Genomic DNA, 23,892 nt, shown 5'->3' with positions numbered 1-23,892 from the left:
TTGGTATCAAGGACAAATATTTTGCAAAAAGACACCAGAAAATTCCATTAAACGAAAGAGAGTAAAACTCACTCACAGCTCTGACAGAAGTATTATTCCACTCACCCAGAGTTGTCGCTTATTACAGATACATAATGCAGTAAACCATCCATATACGTCTGTGGAGATTTAAAAATTGGGCTGCTGCTATCGCTGGTGCTCAATTCAATGTAACCATCTTCCAGAGTGACCTGCAGGTTCCTTGTCTGAAATCACCATAGAAAATACCCATCAACTAATTTGCATATAAGGATTATGCCTGTATCTTTACTGAATTTATCATCCAAACCATGTATAAAACAATCAGGATGTTTTGACCCAAATGCTTTGAGTTTGCTTTTTGCTCTAAAGATTATTTTTTGCATATTTGACTCCATGTTTATAAATATAAAAATCTTATGCAAATTATGTCAACACCAATGAATTTGTCAAAATCATTTTTTGGACCTACATTCATTAAGCCAATTTAATTTCTCAATCGACTATACAAAACAGTTAAATCATTTCTAAATTTTTATATTTTATCTTATTATTATTATTATTTGAGACAGAGTCTTGCTCTCTTGCATAGGCTAGAGTACAGTGGCACTGTCCCAGGCTCAAGCGATCCTCCCACCTCAGCCTCCTGAGAAGCTGGGACCACAGGCGCACACCACCACAGCCGGCCAACTTTGTAATTTTTTGTAGAGACAGGATCTCACTATGTTCCCTAGGCTGGTCTCAGACCCCTGGGCTCAAGAGATACTCCTGGCTTGGCCTCCCAAGGTGCTGGGATTACAGGTGTGAGCCATCATGCCCAGTCTAAATTTTTCTATTTTTATTTTTCTTTGGCTGAAGTTATTTCTATCGGATCAATTCGTTGCTAAATAAATTTTACAGCAAAGACTCGATTCCTTAATTTTTAATATAAGAATATTACAATGATTTCTTCTCTTCAGTCATTATAAATTTTTTATTTCCTAGTCATTATTTTTGGGAAGTCCAATTCTCCATGTTGAACTCTGAAGATGTAAATTTGGGCAAGATAATTTGACTCTTCCTGTCAATCATTAATTTTAAAAATGTGCAATCTCAGCACTTGTCATTTCAATTTTGTTTGTGTTTTTTCTACCAAGTATAATTTCTGCAGTTTTCAACAAGATGTGATTCTTTGGTAAGATTTCAGTCTAAAACAAGTTTTACAGTGTGTGGTTATAGCCATTGTTGATTTTACTTTGTGTTGACTTTTTTTCAATTGGCAATATTCATTATGAATTGCATAAACTAATGCTAACTTATATGTATCTTTAGCTAACCCATTATGAAATTGAGGGCAATGTCCCTATGCTATATCCAGGATTCCTCCATTGTCCAGGGCGGATCTAATCTTTTGCTAACCTAATTCTTCCATCTGCTCTCGATCATTTCGTGAATTGTGTACTAAGTGTTCCTACACGTGGCAGAGGAAACAAGTGTTAGGTAGCATAAGAGCTAGATCAAAACATCCTGCTTTCATAGAAAAGCCACCCCTACAGTCTAAGTGTTAGCATGTGCTTCTTTAGGGCTCATTTTAAAAATAAAACCTCAAGGACTGGTGAGCAAGCCACCAAGAGACGGGTGGCCTTCCTGATATTACAGAGCTACAGAGTCAGCCACCAAGAGAGGGGCAGCCTTCCTAATATTACAGAGCCACAGAGTCAGCCACCAAGAGAGGGGCGGCCTTCCTAGTATTACAGAGCCACAGAGTCAGCCACCAAGAGAGGGGCGGCCTTCCTGATATTACAGAGCCACAGAGTCAGCCACCAGCCATTTTCTTGACAGATACTAGAAGTCTGCTGTGCTCTGCAATCCTAAAGAAACAAATACAGAAATAATCCTACTCTACTTCTATTTAAAAATTCCACTCATTCCACAAATATTCATTTCTAAATATTAGGTGACTTCTGTATCTACATAACCACACTAGCTAAATCCGCTTAAGTTACAGATGGTATCTCCTTGTGGAAGAGAATTTATGTGGCTCTGTTGTACATGAGGAAAGAGAAAAGGATCTTATTTTCTCCAATTCCCCAGGTATAAATATTGTCCAACTAGCTGCTGCTGCTGCTGCTGCAAAAAGGCAATCTGGAGAGCTACCTTTAATGCAATCAAAAAGAAATCATAGGGACACACTCTGATTTTCTTTCTGAGCTCTGAAACTTTAAGCTACATTATTAACTACAGTAGTTATAATCCACCTTAACTCTTATTATAAAATATACCTGAAAAGAATAAAAATGAGTCCGCGAGTACACACAAATGCAACTCTGTAAATTATAATGTTACTTTCTAAACTTGATTTCTTTGAGGACCTACCCCAGAGTGGGGAATAATGTTTATGGTTGAACTATACAATAGCATTTACTGTGTGATGATAGAAAAAATGTACAACTCCACCACTTTCTAAATCTCTCTGTTGTTTTTAACATCAAACTTTGAGTCAGGTTTAAATCTTGTTTGATATTAATGCACTATTGCATACCCATGTCTGATGATCTAATAATATGCCACTGGGTTGAAAGGTCTGAAATCCAAATGAGGCCTGGAGGTGGTCAGTAGGTGGTAAGCCCAAATCAGTGAAACTCAATTGTCCTCCTCTGGAGAATGAGGCAGATCGCACAAGCTGAAATGCAAACATGGAATAAATTACTGGCATTGTAATCATTTCTTGGCTGAAATACAGTACCTTACCCTATCTCACTTTACTCAAACTGATTAATGTGATTTATGTAACCTCAGAAAGAAAGAGAGCTTACTTTTCTGCATAATAAGTCAGCAATCATCTGTAAGTTTTTGTGTATATAGTTGGTCTTCCTACTTTCCTACAAATTTAATGTGCAAACCTGAAAAGGTTCAGCATCTTGCAAGCACATGGGGAGTGTATATGAGCCAGTTCACTGTAACACTGTGTGCTATCAGAAAGAAGTCAAAAGTTGCTGCGTTAATGGATACGGAAGGTGGGTTGTCTGGGAAGCACTCCTTCACGAGGTTCTGAACTTTCACTTACCTTCCAGTCTTCCGAGCACTTTTTGGTTACTCCCACAGTATCATTCAATCTAACGACACCACTGGTTTTCTTCAAATTTTTCATGCAGCCTCGGAAAGCAGGCGTAGAAATGTTAAATCTGATTACGAACACAAAGGAAGAGATGGATCATGTCAGGCTCACGTGAAATCAGAGCTGAAACACTGTGCTCTTTAGTACTTTTCACCCATAAATGAGTATGTGTTTTATGTTTATCCTTTCCCATGGGATTCCCATAATGCTACTTATTTTATGATGCTGGGAGAACCGACTTCCTTTCTGTGTAAGTTTACATTCCCAGGTTTAAAAATGCAGACAACAATGTTAACAGAAGAATGGCCAGTGGCCGCAAAAGGTAAAGAGACAGAGAACATGCACAATATCTAGAACTGCCCGTCCCTCCCCCCTGGAGTCGCGGCATTGCGGGTGGATAGGACATGTATTAATAAGTTAATAGATGATATATGATATACATATATATTAATAAAGTAATAAATCATTTGTAGGAACCAGGAGTGCTCTAGAAAACTTTTTGCTCTTTTTTTTCTGTTCACTGTTAAGTTAGCCACTGTAAAGTCAGAAGAAACAAAGTGTTACTTTTTGGTTCTATTCAGTTATGAAAAATGTAGCTTGATTTAACCAATGCCAAGCTGAAACAATGGAACACATTGTCTGGGTTCATATGCTGCTGTATCTACCACCTCCTACCTGTGGGCAAAGGGTTATTGCCAGGATTTAAAAAATTAATGGGCCGGGTGGGGTGGCTCATGCCTGTAATCCCAGCACTTTGGGAGGCCAAGTTAGGTGGATCACTTGAGGTCAGGTGTTCGAGATCAGGCTGGTCAACATTATGAAACCTTAACTCTACTAAAAATACAAAAATTAGCGGGACGTGGTGGCAGGCACCTGTAGTCCCAGCTACCCGGGAGCTGAGGTTGGAGAATCATCTGAACCCGGGAGGCGGAGGTTGCAGTGAGCTGAGATCGTGCCACTGTACTCCAGCCTGGGCAACAAAGCGAGACTCTGCCTCAAAAAACAAAAACAAAACCAAAAAAACAAGTTAACGTACAGCAAGAGCTTGCAGCAGTGCATGGCACCTGGACGTGAATGCTCAGCAGGTGTTTCTGAGAGGCAAAATTGTGCTGCTCTGGACCAGCCAAATTGCCTGGGTTCAAGTTCTGTCCCTTCTGATTGAACAGGCAACTTTTCTCCATGCCTGTTTCCTCATTCAGACAATGGGAATATGTGAATCTGTTTCATAGGGTTGTCATAGTCTAAGAAAGTTAATATGTGTAACACACTCAAACAGTGTTTTGTAGAGTAAGGACTCAATGTGAGATCTTCAAGTTAGTAACTACTCCCATATTACTGCTCTTATATAATGAGAGCAATTTCTAAAGCAGCTCTTTCTACATGGCCCCAGGGCATTTCCCCTTCGATTTGACTTCTGGATCTGTCTGGAGCTGAATGCACATAAAGCATTCACACACATGACCTAACTGAAGTCCAGGCAAATATTTGTGTTTCTTAAACAAATGATGTACTAAGAAAACCCAAAGCTGATTTCATTCTAAATCCCTAATGCAGCTTACTTTTCTAAATGGAAAGGTGTCTGCATTCATTTTAATCCAATTCATTAGAAACAGTTGAGCTACGTGTAATAGACCTAAAATTAAATTTCATTAAAAGGAAAAGAAAGAAACAAATCCTCACTGGCATTACAGTATAAGCCTAATTATTTTATAAAGATGGCCTTTTGCCTCAGAAGAGGAGGAGGGTTCATTTCCATTCCTGGAGCTTGCCTATTTATACATGGTTTTAGGTCAATTCTTCTTTGGGTTTCAACATATCTCTTGGACAATGACATTCCAGATGTCCCTCTCTCCATAGATTATTGGTCAAAGAAAGAAGGTTGCAGAAAAGGAAAATAGTGGGAGAGAAAGGCAGTTAACAGATACAGACCACCTATTTTGCACGAAGCTCTATGAATCCAACTTACAATAAGCTTTTGAGGGAGGTATTTTCTCTTTTATATTATTTTATTTTATTTTAAGTTCTAGGATACATGTGCAGGAAGGGCAGGTCTTCTTATCTAACATTTATTGAGCACTGACCATGTGCTGACCTCTGCTAATTCCTTTACACACTCTGAATCTTCCAACCACCCTAAGAGATAGGCAGCTACTATGCCCATACTATAGATGTAGCAATGAGGCATTAAGAGGTTAAGGCCTTGCCTAAGGTCACACAGCTGGTAAGTGGTAGAGCTGGGGTCTGTACTGTCAGTGTGTCACACAGGTTAGTGAGGCTTGAAGCCCTTGCTTTTTACGCTTACAGTTGGTATTCCTGCAGCACTTGGAAGTGATCATGCCTTTTTCTAGAAGAGTTACCTACAGCAGAAGTATTAAAATGGAAGAGATTTACTTCCACTATTCCTGGGGGGATTCTTGTTACCTTGGCTTACCTGAGGACCTACAGTTCTACATTTACTCCAGGATACAGGGTCTGAACATACTTGCTAGAGGAATGTGATTGCACTGGGGCATGAGTTGTTGTGTTGGTGGGTTCCTGTGTTGGGGTATTTATGTATACTTTGGGCCAATCTGTCCACAAAAGCTTAGCCAGCTCCATGGCTGCTGCAGGCCGACTTCAGAGAGCAAAAAGAACAAAAGGCAGCCCTAACCTCAGTGTTGGGTACTTAGTCGATGTTCAACAGATCTACTTTTTGGATCATTTTCATTTTAGTGTGTATAATCACACTCTGTAAACAATGGTGTAGGTCCTCAAGAAAAATGCCCTTGTTGGTGTCACACCCTCTGGCATTACCAGGGATGATTTGCTCTTCTCCTGGGTAGGAGATGGGATTAACAGAATGATTTCTGATTATAATCAGAAACAAGCCATTCCAAGATCTGGGTCCCCATTCCCAGAAGAAACACTACAGTGAGAGTGGGAAGAAACAAAACGTGCACAAAATCCCTTGAGCAAAGCTGATTTAGTGATTACACTTGCTTGCCTTGCTCCAGGTTAGGTTTGAGAACTTTGTCTAAAAGGTCCCTCCATTTATGCCAGGGACCAGAACACCTCCCTGCTCTGGAAGCGTTGGCTGGTTGCCCCTACAGAGCTTGGCTGTGGATTATCCATGGAACTCCTCTGTGCCCACCCCACCTCCCGGTGACTCATGCCCAATGGCAGTTTCAGGAATCTCTGGGCCACCAAAGACTTCACCACAGGGATGAGGCAACACCCAGAACAGCTGACTATTCCTTAGCATTTTGCTTTAGAGGGAGTGAAGGGCCAGTGAAATCTTTTGACTGGCCTCTATCTCCTGCATTTTCCATGTTCCAGTGATTTTAATAAAAAGTCAAAATATAGGCTGTGCATGGTGGCTTATGCCTGTAATCCTAACACTTTGGGAGGCAGAGGCAGGTGGATCACCTGAGGTCAGGAGTTCGAGACCAGCCAGACCAACATGGCAAAACCCCGTCTCTACTAAAAACACAAAATTAGCCGGGCATGGTGGCAGGCACCTGTAATCCCAGCTACTCGGGAGGCTGAGGCAGGAGAATTGCTTGAACCCGGGAGGTGGAGGTTGCAGTAAGCCGAGATTATGCCATTGCATTCCAGCCTGGGCAACAAGAGCAACACCTTGTCTCAAAAAAAAAAAAAAAAAAAGAAAAAAAAAGGTCAAAGTATAAAACTTGCCCAGAAAAAGGAAGCAGTCCCTTGTTTGGAGGATCCCAAAATAAGTTACTAAGAAAATTCTAGGCCAGGCATGGTGGCTCATGCCTGTAATCACAGCATTTTGGGAGGCCAAGGTGGGTGGACTACCTGAGCTCAGGAGTTCAAGACCAGCCTGGACAACATGGGGAACCCTGTCTCTGCTAAAAATACAAAAAATTAGCCAGGCATGGTGGCACATGCCTGTAATCCCAGCTACTCAGGAGGCCAAGGTAGGAGAATCACTTGAGCCCAGGAGGCAGAGGTTGCAATGAGCCAAGATGGTGCCACTGAACTCCAGCCTGGGTGACAGAGCAAGACTCTTGTCTCAAAAAAAGAAAGAAAATTCTGGACTGGGCACAGTGGCTCACGCCTGTAACCCCAGAATTCTGGGGGTGGGAGGATCACTTGAGGCTAGAAGTTCGAGACCAGCCTGGGCAACACAGCAAGACCCCATCTCTACAAAAAATTGTTTTAAAAAAGCAAATTCTCTATGTATATGCATCTCTATATCTATATATTTCTTTAATGGATGGAGATGAAAAGGCAAATAAAGGTTGAGTGCTGAATTAACCTAAAGTTTTGCTGAGCCAAAACTAAAGCCACCTCTTTTGTGGTTCTACCTACTGCCCTTTTCTAGAAAACCTGGACTGACTGGCATCCACATCACTGTCTAGGGGCCTTGTGTTAATATCATGCAAACACAAACCACCACCAATGGGTTCCTTATTGCCTCAACTTGAGAATTCCTCCTGGCTCTGGGTAAGCCCACTGGCCTCTGCCACCTCAATGACTACCTGGCCCTGAGCTTCATTTACCCTTCTTCAGACTGGCCTCCTTTCTGGAGGCCCAGGCCGTTTTGTGCACCTGCTTGTGGGCCTCTCCACCTGGCTGTGTCTCAGGCTCCTGGACTAAGCCTGTCTCAGACTTAACTTCTCACCCCACTCCTCCGTTGGTGTGTTCCATCTGCCAAGGGCTTAGCCAAAAACCAGGCATCATTCTTGACTGCTTTTCCCCTTTATTCCCCAACCCAAGCCATTGTGCAGTGCTGCCCATTCACCATCCTAAATATATTTGGAATCTGATCCCTGTTGCTCACCTGCACAACCACTCCTTGGGCCAGGTCACCCTCATCACTCACCTCTGTTAATATACTTGGCCTCCAGCCACTCTACCTGCCTCTGCCCTTTTCTTCTCTAATCCAGTCTCTGCCCTGCACTAGAGTGAGCTACTGAAAACCCAAATTTGGTCATGGCCTTTCTCTGCTGAAGTCCCTCCAATGGCTCCTTACTGTGACTTTCAAGGTACTCTGTGGTCAGGCCCCTGCTGCCCACATCAGCCCCATGGGGCATCCCTATCCCACTTCCTGCTGTACTCTAGCTCTTTGCAAGTTCATGCTTTCTCTATCCAGCTTTGGTGCTTCACATACACTGACTGCTAGCATCTCTCAGGTCCCAGCTGGAGGTCACTTTCCTGATGGCCCCAGTTGGATTAGGTTCCCTCCTGGGCTCTGTCAGCACCCTGAGCTTCCTCCTACGGCACACGTCACGTTCTCCTGTAGTGACTGTCTCTCTTCTGTTCTTCTCCAGGCTCCACCATGCTCATTGTTGCCTTCTTGGCACCTGTCACTCTGCCTGATGCCCATTAGGCACTCAATAAATCCTGTGTAATGAATGAATAAGTGGCAACTCTCAAACATACTCAAAAGTACTCGAAAAAACTGACTACCTTAAATGATTTTATTTTATTCCATTTCATGGAAATAAAATCAATCTTACTGACAATTCATAACTGGCTATTCATGGCTGAATTGCTATTTGATATTGATAATATTAAATATTAATATAATCTCACTGGCTCTGAATTTCTTCATTTGTAAAACTCAGGGGCTACATACCATGATCTGCAAGGCTCCTTCCAGAGCCCAGGGAGTAAAGATGTCACCCCCAGGTTCTGTTGAAGTGCCCAGCTTTCCCATTTGCATTTTTGCCTTTGGAGGCAACCCTGACAACTTTAAAACAAAGATTAGTACCTGACTACGTAGAATGGACAGATGCCCACATGTATAAGGACTCTAGAATAAAGAATACCTTGGCATGACACCTTATAAATCATATTCTAGTTCCTTCCAACTGATGTATAAGTTAGCAAAAGAGTTAACTAGCTTCAGATCTCATACAAAAGTTATCATAACCTAACCTTCTGGGAGCACTCTTACTTAGTCATGAGGCTGCACTAATCCTTCCAGGATATGTTCTGTCCACACACTATCGTCAGCTATCTAAAAGCCTTCCGGGAGGATACAAATGATCAAAATGTAAAAGTTATTTTTACGTGCATTCCAAAATGGTGGGATTTTTCCCATTCAGATAAAGCTTTACTGCCTTTCACATTAATTAATTCATGTGTTCACTCATCCAAGAAACAGTTACGTAACAATTCCACGCTCGATAGCATATAAGGAGCAGCTGATGCCGAAGTGAAGGAGACATATTGTCTCACATTCTTCCAGAGGCTCCCTGAAGGTGGCAACCTCAGCTTTCAGTTCCCCAGGGATGTCTGTCAGGCCTTGGGACGCCCACGCTCTCCTATGCAGCCTTCAAGGGCCCAGGGCCACAGCCTCTGTTCTACTTGCTGCCAGCATTGTTAACCCAACTATACCCTTCGTGGTCCCTCCCCTCCCGAGAATGACAACGGCGGTGACACACATTCCCCCACCCTCCTTCTTTCCACTGCCCAGTCTCCTTATTCGGGATTTAAATCTGTTTTATTCTGTTGACTATACTGTTAATATGGAAAAGTTAACTTTTTGTGTTTGTTTGTTGGTGGAGTTAAAAATGGCAGACCAGATTTTTTTTGGTCACAATCATAACCACTAACAAAGGCTTTAAATCTGGTTTTAAAAAAATCATCTTACCTTTCCCTGATTGCAATTGGAATTCCTCCCAGATAATATGTGCTGAAATCAAATACTTCACCATCAATTATAGTGTTTTGAACGTCCACATTTATCCACATACGCTTTTGGAGTTTTCCAATTTTGATCTGAATCTGAAATAAATGAGAGATGAATCAGCAAGCCAGCGAAAATAAGAGAATTCTATTCACAGGGGTTCAGAACTATCATGTTTTTATTTATCTTCCCCCAGATTCATTTATATACATAGTAGGAAGGCTCTGAGCAGTAGCATTTTTGGATAAAAATATGATACTAAAACATTTTGATAGAAATGTTTGTATTTGAAGTTAACCGTGTTTCATAGATATCATGTATATGTTATACATTTCATGCCGAAATGTGCAAATTTTAAAAGGATATATCCCTCAGTTAACATCCATAAGTTTATCTGGTAATAGGAAGTTTTATTTATTTATTTGGGGGCACTGACTTAATTTTAAAGGACTAAGGACATTTAACGATTCAAGTAAACAGACTCAAAAAGTGTACCGAATGGTCTCTGCCGTTGTTTATGGCATCTCCAACTCCTCTCTCTTTTGGTAGCTCTGAATTCAGTTTGTATCTCACCATGAGCTTGCCATCTTCTATATTTAGAGATATGAAGCGATCCTAGGACAGAGGAACAATGCAGATGACCAGAAGGCTTGGCTGAAGAAGAGGCAGAGCACTGGAACTCCCGTTACTCTCACAGACCCCCCTGCTCTCAGCTTCAGCTGCTGCCTCAGTGAAAAGGGATAATGGTGCTGCAACAGCAACCTCACGGGATGGGATGATGGTTCAATACTGTAAGTCACGTTAAATGTCACGCACAGTGGTTGGCCCACAGGACAGACACAATAAATGCTAGCTATGATCATGATTTTGTTTCGTGCGATCCATAACTGGTGTGTAAAGATGGAGACCGAAAAGATACAGATCATTAATATTATTTGAAAATATGAGTGCCTTTTAGAGAGAGGCGAGGTCTTACGCAGACCTCAGATACCTTCCACCATCTGTTTTCTGACTGATTCTTATGTCTCTGTCTCATTTGTTGGTTTATCCCCTTCTACCTTCCATGTCAGTGTTGGGGGTTCCTCGGGGATCCTACACAGGACTCCTTCTCCCCACACCACTCCCTTTGCCTTGACAATCACAGGCTCTCCTGTAGCTCCAATCCAGGTGTACTGATGGGCCCCAAATTGTTCTCCCCAGCCTAGACCTGTCTTCAGGGCCAAGTCTGCACACGTGATTCCCTTGTTGTTATTGCTTTGCTTGCATGACTCACAGAGACCTCAAATTCAGAATATCTCACACAGAACGTATGACCTACATGCCTCCTACAGGCTGCCAAGCCTGCCTCTTCTTCCATTATACCAGGTGCATGCGCTCCCTGACTCCCAGCCTGCCCCCTGCATGCACGTGTGCAGCGCACACACACACATCACCATGCTTACCTTTCCCTTATTGCTGAGCAAGCCACAAACCTAGGAGTCATTTTTTTTCTTTCTCATCCCTTTATCAGAACCTAGGAATCATTCTTGATCCTTCCTTCTCTCCCATCCAACATAACCTTGTGAATTCTGCCATTCTTAGCTCTCTCTTTATGTCATCCCACCTAGTCTCAGCCACAACGTTTTTAGCCAGTCCCTGCAGCAACAACCCGCCAGTCTCCCCATGTACCCCCGAAAGTCCATTCCCCCCTACAGCCAGAGCAGTCTTTGAAAATGCCAGTGGGAGCCTGTGACTCTCCTCGGCTGTCAGGATGAAGCCCCGACCCCTACCAGATGCTGCGTGGCATCTGCCTCTCTCTCAGCACTGCCTCTGGCTCTCCAGCCCCGCAGCCACTGTTCCACTGAGTGCTCCCTGCCCTTCCCACCTCCAGGCCTTCTTCATGCCTCTCCCTCTGCCTGGATCCCCCGTCTTGCCTGTCCCCATGTCCTGTTCAAATGCTGTCCTCCTGATCTCAGAGGAAGCATTTCCTTTGCTCAAGTGTCTTTTATGTTGTACATCCTCATTTCACCCCCAAACTTTTCCTTGATACAGCTCTTCACAGTTGTGATGAAATAAACAACCTATTAACAGCATTCCTTTGCATATTCTTCCCCTCTAGATTATAAAATCCCGGAGGGCGGGAGCCATATCTGTCTTTGTCATTATTGCATCTCCATTACGGTGTGAAACATATACTTGAATCAGCTACTTCCCTAAGATAAGCTGAGCAATTTCTGACTTAGGGCTTGAAGGCTTTGCTTTTACACAGTTCCTTAATGATAAGAATGCCTCTCTTTGAGGTCCAGGGACCGAGTTCTTTTCTAAGAGGAAAATCAGTCCTTATCTGGATCCTAAACCTTGCCTTTGGGAGTCAGCTTAGGTTGATCAAACCATAAACAACAGAGTTACACCAATTTACTGAGAGTCATGAGCCATCCTACTTAAAGCAGATCTCTAGGTCATTTCTTATGTAATGGTATTATGTTAAGTTTTCTTATTATATGAGTAGTATTTCTGGTTCTTAGTCTCCAAGAACTTCAAATTATAGTACAAAGAAGACCTTGTTTTGTAAAACAACTGCCGTGTCCTGAAGATGCTGGATGACTTCTCTGCTCTATGTATCCTTCAGGCTGGCTGGGACCTTCCCAAACCATCAGAACTGGTCCAGCCTTGGAATCTCCTGAAGGGTCCAGACCAACCCCAGAGAGGAGAGTTGGACCGGGTCAGTGTCACCACCCTGCGGTAGAAGACTCTGGTAAAATCCCAAGCTCCTTATCAATCCCATGTTCTCGCACCACCAGAAAGCCTTTGGGCTCATCCACATTTCTTCAGAAATACTCCGTGAGAGCAACTACAGAAGCTCCTATTCACCGGAGGGTTCAACTCCAGGCCGGCTATAGGTATAAAGCAGCAAACATCACGCCAACTCTCCATCAACCAGCAGATGGCGCTGATGATCACTTGTAGAGTGTCACTTTGGACTTTTCTAACCTAATAGATTTTAGAGGGTCCCTAGGAATCTCAGCTACTTGAAAACAGAGAAGCTTCAGTGTCTTGAGAAGGCAAACATGCTGATAAAGACACAATCCCACACAGCCTGGTAAGAATCAGATCAAGACAGAAACAGCAGGAAGTCAGTCTAGATCTTAGAGATCCCAGGAAGTTTTCACATGTTTTGGGTCAGAATAAGTAGATTCTTAGGCAAGCAGTGGTTCTCAAATAACAAAACTGATAATGAGAATAGAACAGGAAAAGGGGAAATTTCTCCCACATTTTGGGGGGCATGTTCTCAAATTCCTGATTATTTGCCCTCATTAAAATAGACATCAATGGAACAGAATAGAGAGCCCAGAGATAAAGCCACACACCTACAACCATCTGATCTTCGACAAAGTCAACAAAAACAAGCAATGGGGAAAGGACTCCCTATTCAATAAGTGATGCTGGGATAACTGGCTAGTCATATGCACAAGACTGAAACTGGACCCCTTCCTTTCACCATATGCAAAAATCAACTCAAGACTAATTAAAAACTTAAATGTAAAACCTAAAACTATAAAAAAAAAACCCTTGAAGAAAACCTATTCTAGACATAGAAATGCCTAGAAATACCATTATAGAAATAGGCCTTTGCAAAGATTTCATGATGAAGACCCCAAAAGCAATTGCAACAAAAACAAAAATTGACAAATAGAACCTAATTAAAGAGCTTCTGCACAATGAAAGAAACTATCAACAGAGTAAACTATCAACAGATTAAACAGACAACCCACAGAATGGAAGAAAATATTTACAAACTATGCAAAGGTCTAATATCCAGAATCTATCAGAACTTAAATAATTAACAAGCAAAAACCAAACAACCCCATTAAAAATGGACAAAGGACACAGACTTTTCAGAAGACATATATGCTGCCAGCAAGCATATGAAAAAATGCTCAATATCACTAATGATTAGAGAAATGCAAATCAAAACAATGAGATACCATCTCATACTGGTCAAAAAGGGAATTATGGAAAATGTCAAAAAATAATAGATGCTGGTGAGGTTGAAAGTGGAAAAAAGGGAATGATTGTACACTGCTGGCGGGAATGTAAATTAGTTCAATCACTGTGGAAAGCAGTTTGTCTATTTCTCAAATAACTTAAAACTACCATTTGATCCAGCAATCCCATTATTGGGTATACACCCAAAGGAATATAAATCGTTCTACCATAAAGACAAATGCACGCCAATGTTCCTTGCATCACTATTCACAACGGCAAAGACATGGAGTCAACCTAAATGCCCATAAATGGTAAACTGGATAAAGAAAATGAGGTACATATACACCATGGAATACTACACAGCCATAAAAAAGAACGAGATCATGTCCTTTGCAGCAACATGGATGAAGCTGGAGGCCATAATCCTAAGCAAACAAACGTAGGAACAGAAAACCAAATACCACACGTTCTCACTTATAAGTGAGAGTTAAACATTGAGTACACATGGACGCAAAGAAGGGAACAACAGACCCTGGGGCCTACTTGAGGGTGGAAGTATTTTTAAGGACAGAAAAATTACCTATTGAGTACTACATTTATTACCTGAGTGATAAAATAATCTGTGCACCAAACCCCTGTGACATGCGATTTACCTATATAACAAACCTGCACCTGCACCCCTGAAACTAAAAATGTTAAAAAAAAAAAAAATGTACATTTCCCAGCCAACAGAAAGTACAACTGGGTGGAGGAAAAGGATGCAGGTAACATTTACACATTGTTTTCCAGATCTAGTGGGTCATTTATAACAACCCAGTTATCTCCAAATTGCTAAACAGAATGAATATATTTGGTTGTATCTGGATGCTTGTTATAGATTACCCCGTTTTCTGCAAAGAACAGCAAGCCTCTATCCACGGTGGTCTGAATTGTCTGTCCAAAGGTTGGGATGGGAGCATGTGGTTGAGTTGGAACTCGAGCATAGCCCGTACCTTCAAAATAATTTTTGTCTGATTCTTCCTTCCTCCTGTCAACATTAATCATCATAAATTAGAACACAGCAGCAAATGATCACCATGCCAGTGTGCTTATTAATACAAGATGTTGCTATCTGAAAAATGGAGCCAAGAAAATGCAATCTAGTTGTCATAATTTTGTTAAAGCAGAGGAGACATCTTTAAAATGTTAAGGCAGCCAGCTCTTTCTCCTGGATGTGCTCTCATACTCTGACAATCAAACCCTAGCTCGACAAAGATGAGTAAGATACCCTTTTGGAAATGTCTACTTAGGAAGATGTGGTCTACCAGCTGAAGATTTTGAAATGTAAGAGATTATTAACTTGCAATGTAATTTTATTCTGAATAATAAATATTTGGTCCACCTCATATTAGAATATACCATGTCCTTGTAATTGTAGGGAAGGTTAGGAGTTCAAGGCAGCAATTTTCAAAAAGATTGAGGTGGAAGAGTACCAAAAAAGTCATGGCACATTTTATGAACCACTTTTTTCTTTTCTTTTCTTTTCTTTTTCTTTTTCTTTCTTTCTTTCTTTTTTTTTTTTTTTTTTTTTGAGATGGAGTCTCACTCTGTCGCCCAGGCTGGAGTGCAGTGGCATGATCTTGGCTCATTGCAACCTTGACCTCCCGAGTTCAAGCGATTCCTGTGCCTCAGCCTTCCAAGAGGCTGGGACTACAGGCACACACCATCACACTCGGCTGATTTTTGTATTTTTAATAGAGATGGGGTTTCGCCATGTTGGCCAGGCTGGTCTCAAACTCCTGGCCCCAAGTGATCTGCCCACCTCGACCTCCCAAAGTGCTGGGATTACAGGCATGAGCCACTAAATCAGGCCTCTAGATCAGGTACCATCTAATATTAAATATTTTGTGGTAGGAGGCACAAAAATTTTCATAAAGACTTTTTTCAAGTGAGAAAACTCTATCTAGCATTTCATACAAATTAAGAAGAGACTACCATAATTAGATTTTAGGGCAGGACTGCCAGTGTTGCATGCACACATACTTGAAGAACTACTGGCCCAAAGCAACTAGCAACATCAACAGCATCTCACTGGCCCATCCTTTATCATATGTAAAAGTACTGCAAGTTACCAAAACTCCAGTTACAGAGTTTCTGGTTTCTACATTTTATTTACCTTCTACAAGGCTCCACTTCAGTTGTGTTGAGATTGAATGTTTTTTTGAAGTTGTACAAGCTCAGAACATTTTCATTGAGGTCATCTAATTCAATACAACCTTTGTATGGAGGGAAATTTAGTCGACTGGGAAGCTGAAAATGAAATAAAACATCTTCCACCAATTGAACAAAGGACAATAATCAAAATAGTATCAATTAATCACTTTTAACAGTCACTATGGCATAAGGGTTAATTAAGAATGTGAACCCTGGAACAAGATGCCCTGGCTTTGCTATTTACTAGCTGTATGACTGTGGGCAAGTTATTACACCTCGCTGTCTCTGTTTCCTCATCTGTAAAATGGGAATGATCATGATGCTTATTTAAATTAACATACTTAAGCTTAGAACAGTGCACAGAGGAAGCACTCAATAAGTGTTAGCTAGCATCTCTAGAATGTGCTGTAAGAATGTGCGGTTAAATCCATTTTATATGTAATTAACAATTAGAGACATGAGGTCATCACCATACCAAATTAAAATTTTAATATTTAATTCAGTGAAATAACATTTACACTTACTTTAAAATCAGGTGGGTAACCTCCAACATAAAATACAACATTTTCAGGATCCAAATTAAGGAGTGTATTGCTATTTCTACCATCCATGTCATAGACTCCGGGTGTTTCTGGTTTACTGGATGTGGCTCCTTTGGTGTAATTAAGCCTTGCAAACTGATAAATTCTGTTTAAAATGAATTTAGATAATAAAGTTAAATGAAAAAATTGAGGAATTCAAAGCCAAGCCACTAAAAATGGGGTTCAGCAACATGTATACATGGAAGTTTGGTGAGCACAGGTCAGGTTCACGAAGAGCAACAGTCAATCAGACTTGTACCTCTGAAATTTCACCCGATCCATAACTGCCTCCTTAGTCTCACTCTTGGTCAAGATCTGGTCCACTTGGAGTTCAGCCTCACGGTCCCCCAGGTTGTAGACACAGGTGAGCTGGCCATCCACAACTGCCATGCCGATGTAGTCCCGGGAGGCCTGGAGACAAAGGGCCACCTCAGAACACTTCACATTGTGGTTTCTCAAATTCCCATCCCAAGAGGATGAGGATGCATTTCAAATAACTAACGGGTTTTAGGCAATAAGCCTTGGAGAGACAGAATAAACAAGGTGCAATATTTTATAGAATAATATAGAATGCAGAGTTAATAATGTGAGAGCTGTCTCTGCTCATGTTATAGGGCACTCATTTATTCATTCCTCCATTCACTCAATCTACAAATATGTGCCAAGCACCTACCATACAGAGGGCCCAGGTATGGACTCAGCCATCCATCAGATTTTAGTCTGGTAAGGGAGATAAGCCATTTCGCTTCTCCCAGTACCACACAACATCCTCTTAACACTTTGTGCATGCCTCTGTTGTCACACCTTTATGTTATCATGGTTAGTTATATATGCATCTTTCTTCCCTGCTAGAATGTGAGTGCCTTAAGGTAGAAACAAAATGTTTTAAAATCACGGCATAATATCCATAAAACTTACCATTTTAACCATTTTAAGTGTGCATTGGCATTAAGTACATTCGAGAATAAATTTTTGTTTATCACAAAGCCAGAATGTGACACATAGTAGGTATATGGTATAAATTTGCTGAAGGAATAAAGTAATGTGCATTTTACCACAAAACAAAGCAAAAAATCATGACATAACAAGCTACAAATAAAATGCCAACCTCTTGAAGCATGGAAGAGTAATTAGCAATAGTGTTGATTTTAAGAATCTTTAAATACAAGATCCACTAGTGACAACTAACAATTTCCTAATTGGGCAGAATTTTTGAGAACCATATTTCAAGCATTTTTCTTCCAACAACTGAATCCTAACCCAGTGAGTGATTAGCTTTTCCTCTGACACTTATGTCAAAGAAATGTATTTTAAAAGGAGGGATTAAAAGCTAAAGCCAGCCATTCAAAATGCCTGTATGGGTAGTGAATTTACACTGATAGTAGTAGTAGTGATGAATTTACACTGATAAAGAGACAGGGCAACTGCTTTTCTTATCATTTAGGCAGGAGAGGGAGGATTCATTCCACTCCAGTCCTCACCCATAATCTCTCCATCCCACAGGCTTGAGGAAGGATCTGAGACTGGGCGGTCTGAGGAAGAGGACAAGGTCACAATTCTGTGAGGAGGAGCTACTCCTCCTTGGTATTGATCCCTGGTGGTGTGGTGTCAATCACACAACTTGGTAGTATGGAGGGGTGCCAATCATCCTCCCCAAGTGCATATGTTTTTTACATGTACACACACATGCCCATGTGCTGGGCCCATTGGGTAAAGCCTCTTGATCCTCTAGCAACCAACAATGCATGGGAGGCCCCTCGAGGGCACTGCCACAGTGGGGAGGTGGGCAGGGAGGAAGCTGGAGGGATTTGTCGATGTCTCAGTAGGATTTCTGCCTGCTGTGCTAATGGCAGTGATGCAGCTGTGCCACACATCTCAAAAGCACACCTCTCGAAAAACATTGTTTCAAAAACAAGAGAGATGTCCAAGCAATACTTACATCTTTATTTCCAAGGTACATCACAAACATATTCTCAGTACCCCCATTTTCTCTTGAGTTGGGCCTTTGGAGAAACAAGGACAGAGATGTATATCCTTTCAAATCTTCCAGGTCATTTGGCAGTCGGACTTCGACTCCAGATTTACCATTGAACCTCATGGGGACAGCAACCTGTGAGGAGTAAGTTACATGGTGTCAAACACTGTCCTGTGAAGAAAGTAGGTGTGCTCAGAGAGCTAGTTTGTGACTCGTAGCCATGTATCAGCCTTTCCTGAGTTGTTATGATAAGGAGCAAGGGAATGTGAATGTCCCTAAACCCTGGATCATAATCTCCAAGACCCAGATTATAAACTCATGAAGCTGTTTCCGGAGCTGTGTCATAAGGCATTTGTGTTTCTTATTAGTCAGGGATATTTGAGCAGTGCATTTAGTCCTCTGTGCCAGCAATAATAATAATGATAATGACAATAATATGAATTACAACCCTAGAAGGTTTTTGTGCAGATGAACTAACATCTATGGAGGCACTTGGCATGGTGCCTGGCATACAATCAGACATGTAATACATTAAAACTATATTTTAAGCCAGGTGCAGTAGCTCACACCTGTAATCTCAGCACTTTGGGAGGCTGAGGTGGGAGGATCACTTGAGCTCAGGAGTTCCAGGCTGCAGCATGCCGTGATCATGCCACTGGACTCCAGCCTAGGGAGCAAAAGTGAGACTTTGTCTCAAAAAAACAAAACTATATATATCTATATGTTTTTATATAGATATATATTTTTAAATATATGCATTTATATATTAAATATATAAAATATATTTTTATAAGTATATATTAATATACAATTTATATGTAATTATGTATTATATATATTATATATAAATATGCATTTTAATATATTAAATATATAATAAATGCATAAATTATATGTTATATAATATATAATTTTATATATTATATTAAAATGCATATATAATTTTATATATTATATTAAAATGCATATATAATTATATGTACATTGTATGTAATATATAATTTTATTTAATATATAAAAGCAGATATAATTATATAACACTATATATGCATAAAATATATGATTATAATATATAATTAAATATATATGCATATATTAAATTTATATTTATATATTAAAATATTTTAAATGCACTTTTAAAGGAACTGCTTCTGTTGGATATATTACATGTTACAGTTTTATTTATTATAGGCGTTCAGTCCTGAAAAATAAGTGAGTACATCAAGGCTCTCTAAAATAGAGCTTCTTAAGCTCTCTGTGGTGAAGGACCATTTTTTCCTTCTAATATGCCAGGGACAAATACTTTTGTAAAACATATTCAAATTTAAATCACTACAAAAATAAAAAAAACAAAGTAGACAAAATACAAGCCCACTGATCACATGCTTGCATGTTGAGGCAATTCAAATTGTTCAAAGCTTCCAAACATTTACTCTAAACTTTATACCTATATATAATAGACCACTAACAAAAGTTCTCTGACTAGGCCTGGTGTGTGGACCAAGAAGATAAATATTTCCTAACGATCGAATACAAAAGAATGAGATTTAAGTCAAGTCTGCATTTTCTCTATCAATATTTAAATATTTATCAAGGATCTTGTATATGCAAGGCATTAAATCAGGGGACTTAGCGATGGGGTCCCACATTTGCAGGCTCATTTCACGCCTCTCTCTCCTACTCACCCCCTGCCCTTCAGAACCTTCTCTGAGTCTCTGCCTGGCATTCTCTCCTGGTTTTTGTCACCTGGCAAATTCCTACTCTTCCTTTAAATTTTTTAAATTAAGATATTTCTTGTATTTAAGGAAAGGGAGGGAGAAGAATATGCCTGTATGTGCATCACCATGAAATGGAACATGACTGACAGAACTGGCACCCGTTCCCCTCTCCCTTCTCAGAGGTCACCACTACTCTGGATCTGGATTCCCATGCAAATTCCCATGCATTTTTTCATAATCTTTTAAAATTAAATATGCATTTATCTGTAAACTGTAATTAGTCCTATTTTTCATGTTTTAAATATTTTTATATAAATGGTGTCCACCTGTACACATTTATCTACAACTTGCTTTCTTTTCTGGGCACTATGTGTTTGGATTTATTCATGTTGATACACACAGCTCCAGCTCATTCAGGTTTGCTGTTGTAAATGTGGCTTTTTTAAAAAAAATTTTTTGTGTGTGATTATAAACTATGTTGCAATGAACATTCTTATCCATGTCTGTTAATGCTACTTATTAGTGCTATTCTGACCCTCTCCAGGTAGAACTGGGGGTTTTGAAGATACACATAACACACCTCTATCCAGCTTGTTAGCACAGTCTAAGAAACAACCTGCAGTGGCTGGAGAGCAGCCTGAGTTCAGAACTATGACTTAATAATTTCTGTGTCCTCAGCACCCAAAGAAGTGCCAATGCCAACCAGGCATTCAAAAGCACTTACTTACTGCTTTTTATTTTATGTTTTTCCACTAACATGGTACCTACTATTTGCCAGGCACTGTTCCACATTAGCTCATTTAACCCTAACAATCTCATGAGGTTGGTACTTTCTATGCTCTATAGACCAAGAAACTGAGGCACAGAGAGGTAATGAGACAGGGCTCAGGTCTCACAGCTCACCAAAGGCAGAGCAAGAATTGAAACCAAGACAGTCTGGCTTGGTTAAACAGCTGTTTACCACTGTGCTATAATACACTTCAAATTTTTGTTGGATAAATTAGTGAATGAACACAGAAGGGTAAAAGCTAGCATACATTCTTATTCATTTGGTTTTTATAAAGCATGTATGAGTGTGAAGAGGGTGCATTCTTCCAAACTTTGCCTTATGCTCTTTGTTTTCCTGTTCAAGGTTTTATGTTGGGAATACTTTGCTTTCTTAGAAGAAAGGGCAGATTCTGAGGCTCAAAAGAAGTAACAGTGAGCCTGGTTATTGGGCACGATGCCTCCAGGGCAGTGATATTCTGACTAGGCTCTCCAACCCTCTCCCTCCAAAACTCTCCTGCAGGGCTGTCTAGGAGTTATTGGAAAATATAAGAAATTGTATTTATGCCATTTTAGGACAAAACAAATCTTAAGAGACAAGTGTCAGTAATTCAAGCAAATAATGTCAGGTTAAAACAAGAAAGGCTGGTGAATCAGTACTCCAATGATGGAAAACTGCTGTCATCTTAAATCCTCCATCCTCAGCAAAGATGGATTCTACAACTTTCAAGTTACAATAGGAGGGTAGGTCCTGCGCAGTATCACACTGGCATATTCTGACCACAGAACCCTCCCTTGAATGTGCAATTACAGTTTACAAACTGGGGCCTGGAAGAAAATCCTTCTTTCTGCCTGAATAAACTCAATGGGGGCAAATTGCTTCAGGATCCTGATATACCAGATAATGTAAGGATGAAGGTCATGTACATTTGTGAAGGATGACAGGAGAAAATCAATCTTTATATTCAAGCAACACAAGGATTGGGGAAAGAAAGACAACCAATTCTTGAGTAAATAAGTGTTTTTTTCTTTCTTGATAAATGTGATAACTCATTAAATAACTAGCCTTGGCCGCTGACCACGTGGGGATACACTCACCTTACTGGCAGCATCTCTGGCCTGCTGAATTAGTTCTCGTATTCTGTCCATGTTGTCAGAGATGTTTCCCAAGGGCAACAGCTGTTGGTTGATACTTTCAATCTTGCGCCAAAGATCAGGTAGTTTGTTGGTTAACTTATTCACTGTTGGTGAGAAAAAAAATAGAAATGTAAGATTGCGCATTAAGAAAAGGCTAACTACAAATGTTCTTACTGACAGTATTTGTCAAGTGGCATGTTTGGTCCCCAGATGTTGAACAGGATGGGTCATAATTAGTTACGGTAGTTCCCCCCTTACCCATGGTTTCACTTCTCAAGGTTTCAAGTACTTGCTATCAACCATGGTCCAAAAATATTAAAAAGAAAAATTCCAGAAATAAGCAATTCATAAGTTTTGAATTGGGTGCTGTTTGGAATAGCATGACGAAATCTCATATGGTCCCACCCATGTGAATCTTCCTTTTTTCCAGCATATCCTTGCTGTCTACCCTACCCACCCATTAGTCACTTAGTAGCTGTCTGGGTTATCAGATCGAAAAAACATAGTATATATAGGGTTTGGTACTATCTGTGGGTTCACGCACCCAGTAGGGGTCTTGGAACATATCCCCTGAGGATAAGGAGGAACTACTGTACATGGTGAATTGTATTCTGCAATCTAGGTACCAAATCCTTTACTTTGACCACTACAGAAAGAAAAAAAAAACCTTTGTTTTCTGATTTTCTTTCTTTCTTTCCTTTTTTTTTTTTTTTTGTTTGAGATGGAGTCTCGCTCTGTCGTCCAGGCTGGAGCACAGTGGTGCAATTTCAGCTCACTGCAACCTCCACCTCCCAGGATCACGCCATTCTCCTGCCTCAGCCTCCCGAGTAGCTGGGACTACAGGCGCCCATCACCACGCCTGGCTAATTTTTTGTATTTTTAGTAGAGACAGGATTTCACCATGTTAGCCAGGATGGTCTCGATCTCCTGACCTCGTGATCCGCACACCTCGGCCTCCCAAAGTGCTGGGATTACAGGCGTGAGCCACAGCGCACAGAAAACACAGCCTGTTTTCTGATTCTTAATATCAATCATAATTCAATGCCTCATGATTTAGAAACATATATCTCCACTTTGTAAAAAAGCAAACCAATAGCATTTTCAATGTATTTTCTAAAAATTAAAAATCCTGTCTGGTCCTTCCAACTAGCAGGATATCTATACGCTTTGAATATATCCTGTATCAGGTGGAGCTGTTTTCTAATGTTTTAGTTTCTGAGATCAGACTTTACCAGGGAAGAATGGAAATGGACCAAAACACATAACAATGGAGAGAATGGCTAAGATGTCCTGGCCAGAGATCGCCTGATACCCGAGTTATCTGCATCAGTCAGAGCCTTTTTGAAGTCTTCGTTCTGTGTCCTCCCATAGGTGTCCTTAATTCTTTCCACATCTGTCTGGATGGGGTTGAGCCCATCCAGAACCTCATCTGTGATGTCGTTGGCCTTTCTGACCATGCTCTTTGCACTACTGATCATAGCATCAATATCACCTAATGCACACACAGATAGGGAGGTATAAGTATCTAAAACATTCAACAAAAGAAGCCAACCGAGTACAATGGATTAGGAAGATGCTGACCTCTCTGTATCCCACGAAGACCATCTCGGAGAGTTGTGAGATTGGTGTCTATCACTTCTTTCTGAACTGTCACAATATTCAGGGTTTGCTGTAGGTTGTTGAGAGCTGGACTGACTTCTAAAATAAAATAAAGCATCAGGAGGCAATTACTTTGTGCATTTTGATCCTCCATTGGTATTTGTGGCCCCTGAAGTAGCCAGTGTCTGCACAGCATTGAGTAG

General features: G+C 40.7%; 1 protein-coding gene across 13 annotated transcripts in view; it reads right to left on the bottom strand.

Annotated features, from left to right (window-relative positions):
* Positions 1–23,892, bottom strand: part of LAMA3 (laminin subunit alpha 3) — a 267,407-nt gene that overhangs the window by 23,670 nt on the left and 219,845 nt on the right. For 11 of the 13 annotated variants that reach the window (XM_009433807.5, XM_001156417.6, XM_054672137.2 and 8 more), the window contains 13 exons: positions 23,672–23,788; positions 23,403–23,582; positions 22,052–22,194; positions 18,435–18,605; positions 16,755–16,906; positions 16,439–16,601; positions 15,877–16,010; positions 14,604–14,748; positions 10,251–10,370; positions 9,720–9,853; positions 3,065–3,182; positions 2,540–2,680; positions 106–245 (listed from right to left, as the gene is read on the bottom strand). In XM_009433807.5, coding sequence (XP_009432082.3) covers positions 106–245; positions 2,540–2,680; positions 3,065–3,182; positions 9,720–9,853; positions 10,251–10,370; positions 14,604–14,748; positions 15,877–16,010; positions 16,439–16,601; positions 16,755–16,906; positions 18,435–18,605; positions 22,052–22,194; positions 23,403–23,582; positions 23,672–23,788 — 1,858 coding nt within the window. Of the gene's footprint in view, positions 1–105; positions 246–2,539; positions 2,681–3,064; positions 3,183–8,231; positions 8,465–9,719; positions 9,854–10,250; positions 10,371–14,603; positions 14,749–15,876; positions 16,011–16,438; positions 16,602–16,754; positions 16,907–18,434; positions 18,606–22,051; positions 22,195–23,402; positions 23,583–23,671; positions 23,789–23,892 lie in introns of those variants that run through there. The other 2 variants (XM_054672139.2, XM_016933464.4) reach the window with 2 other exon arrangements.

Source organism: Pan troglodytes, chromosome 17 (assembly GCF_028858775.2).
Source record: "Pan troglodytes isolate AG18354 chromosome 17, NHGRI_mPanTro3-v2.0_pri, whole genome shotgun sequence".
In the NCBI taxonomy this organism is placed as follows: Eukaryota; Metazoa; Chordata; class Mammalia; order Primates; family Hominidae; genus Pan; species Pan troglodytes.
The sequence above is the reverse complement of the archived record's forward strand: the minus strand, read 5'-3'. Positions and strand labels throughout refer to the sequence as shown.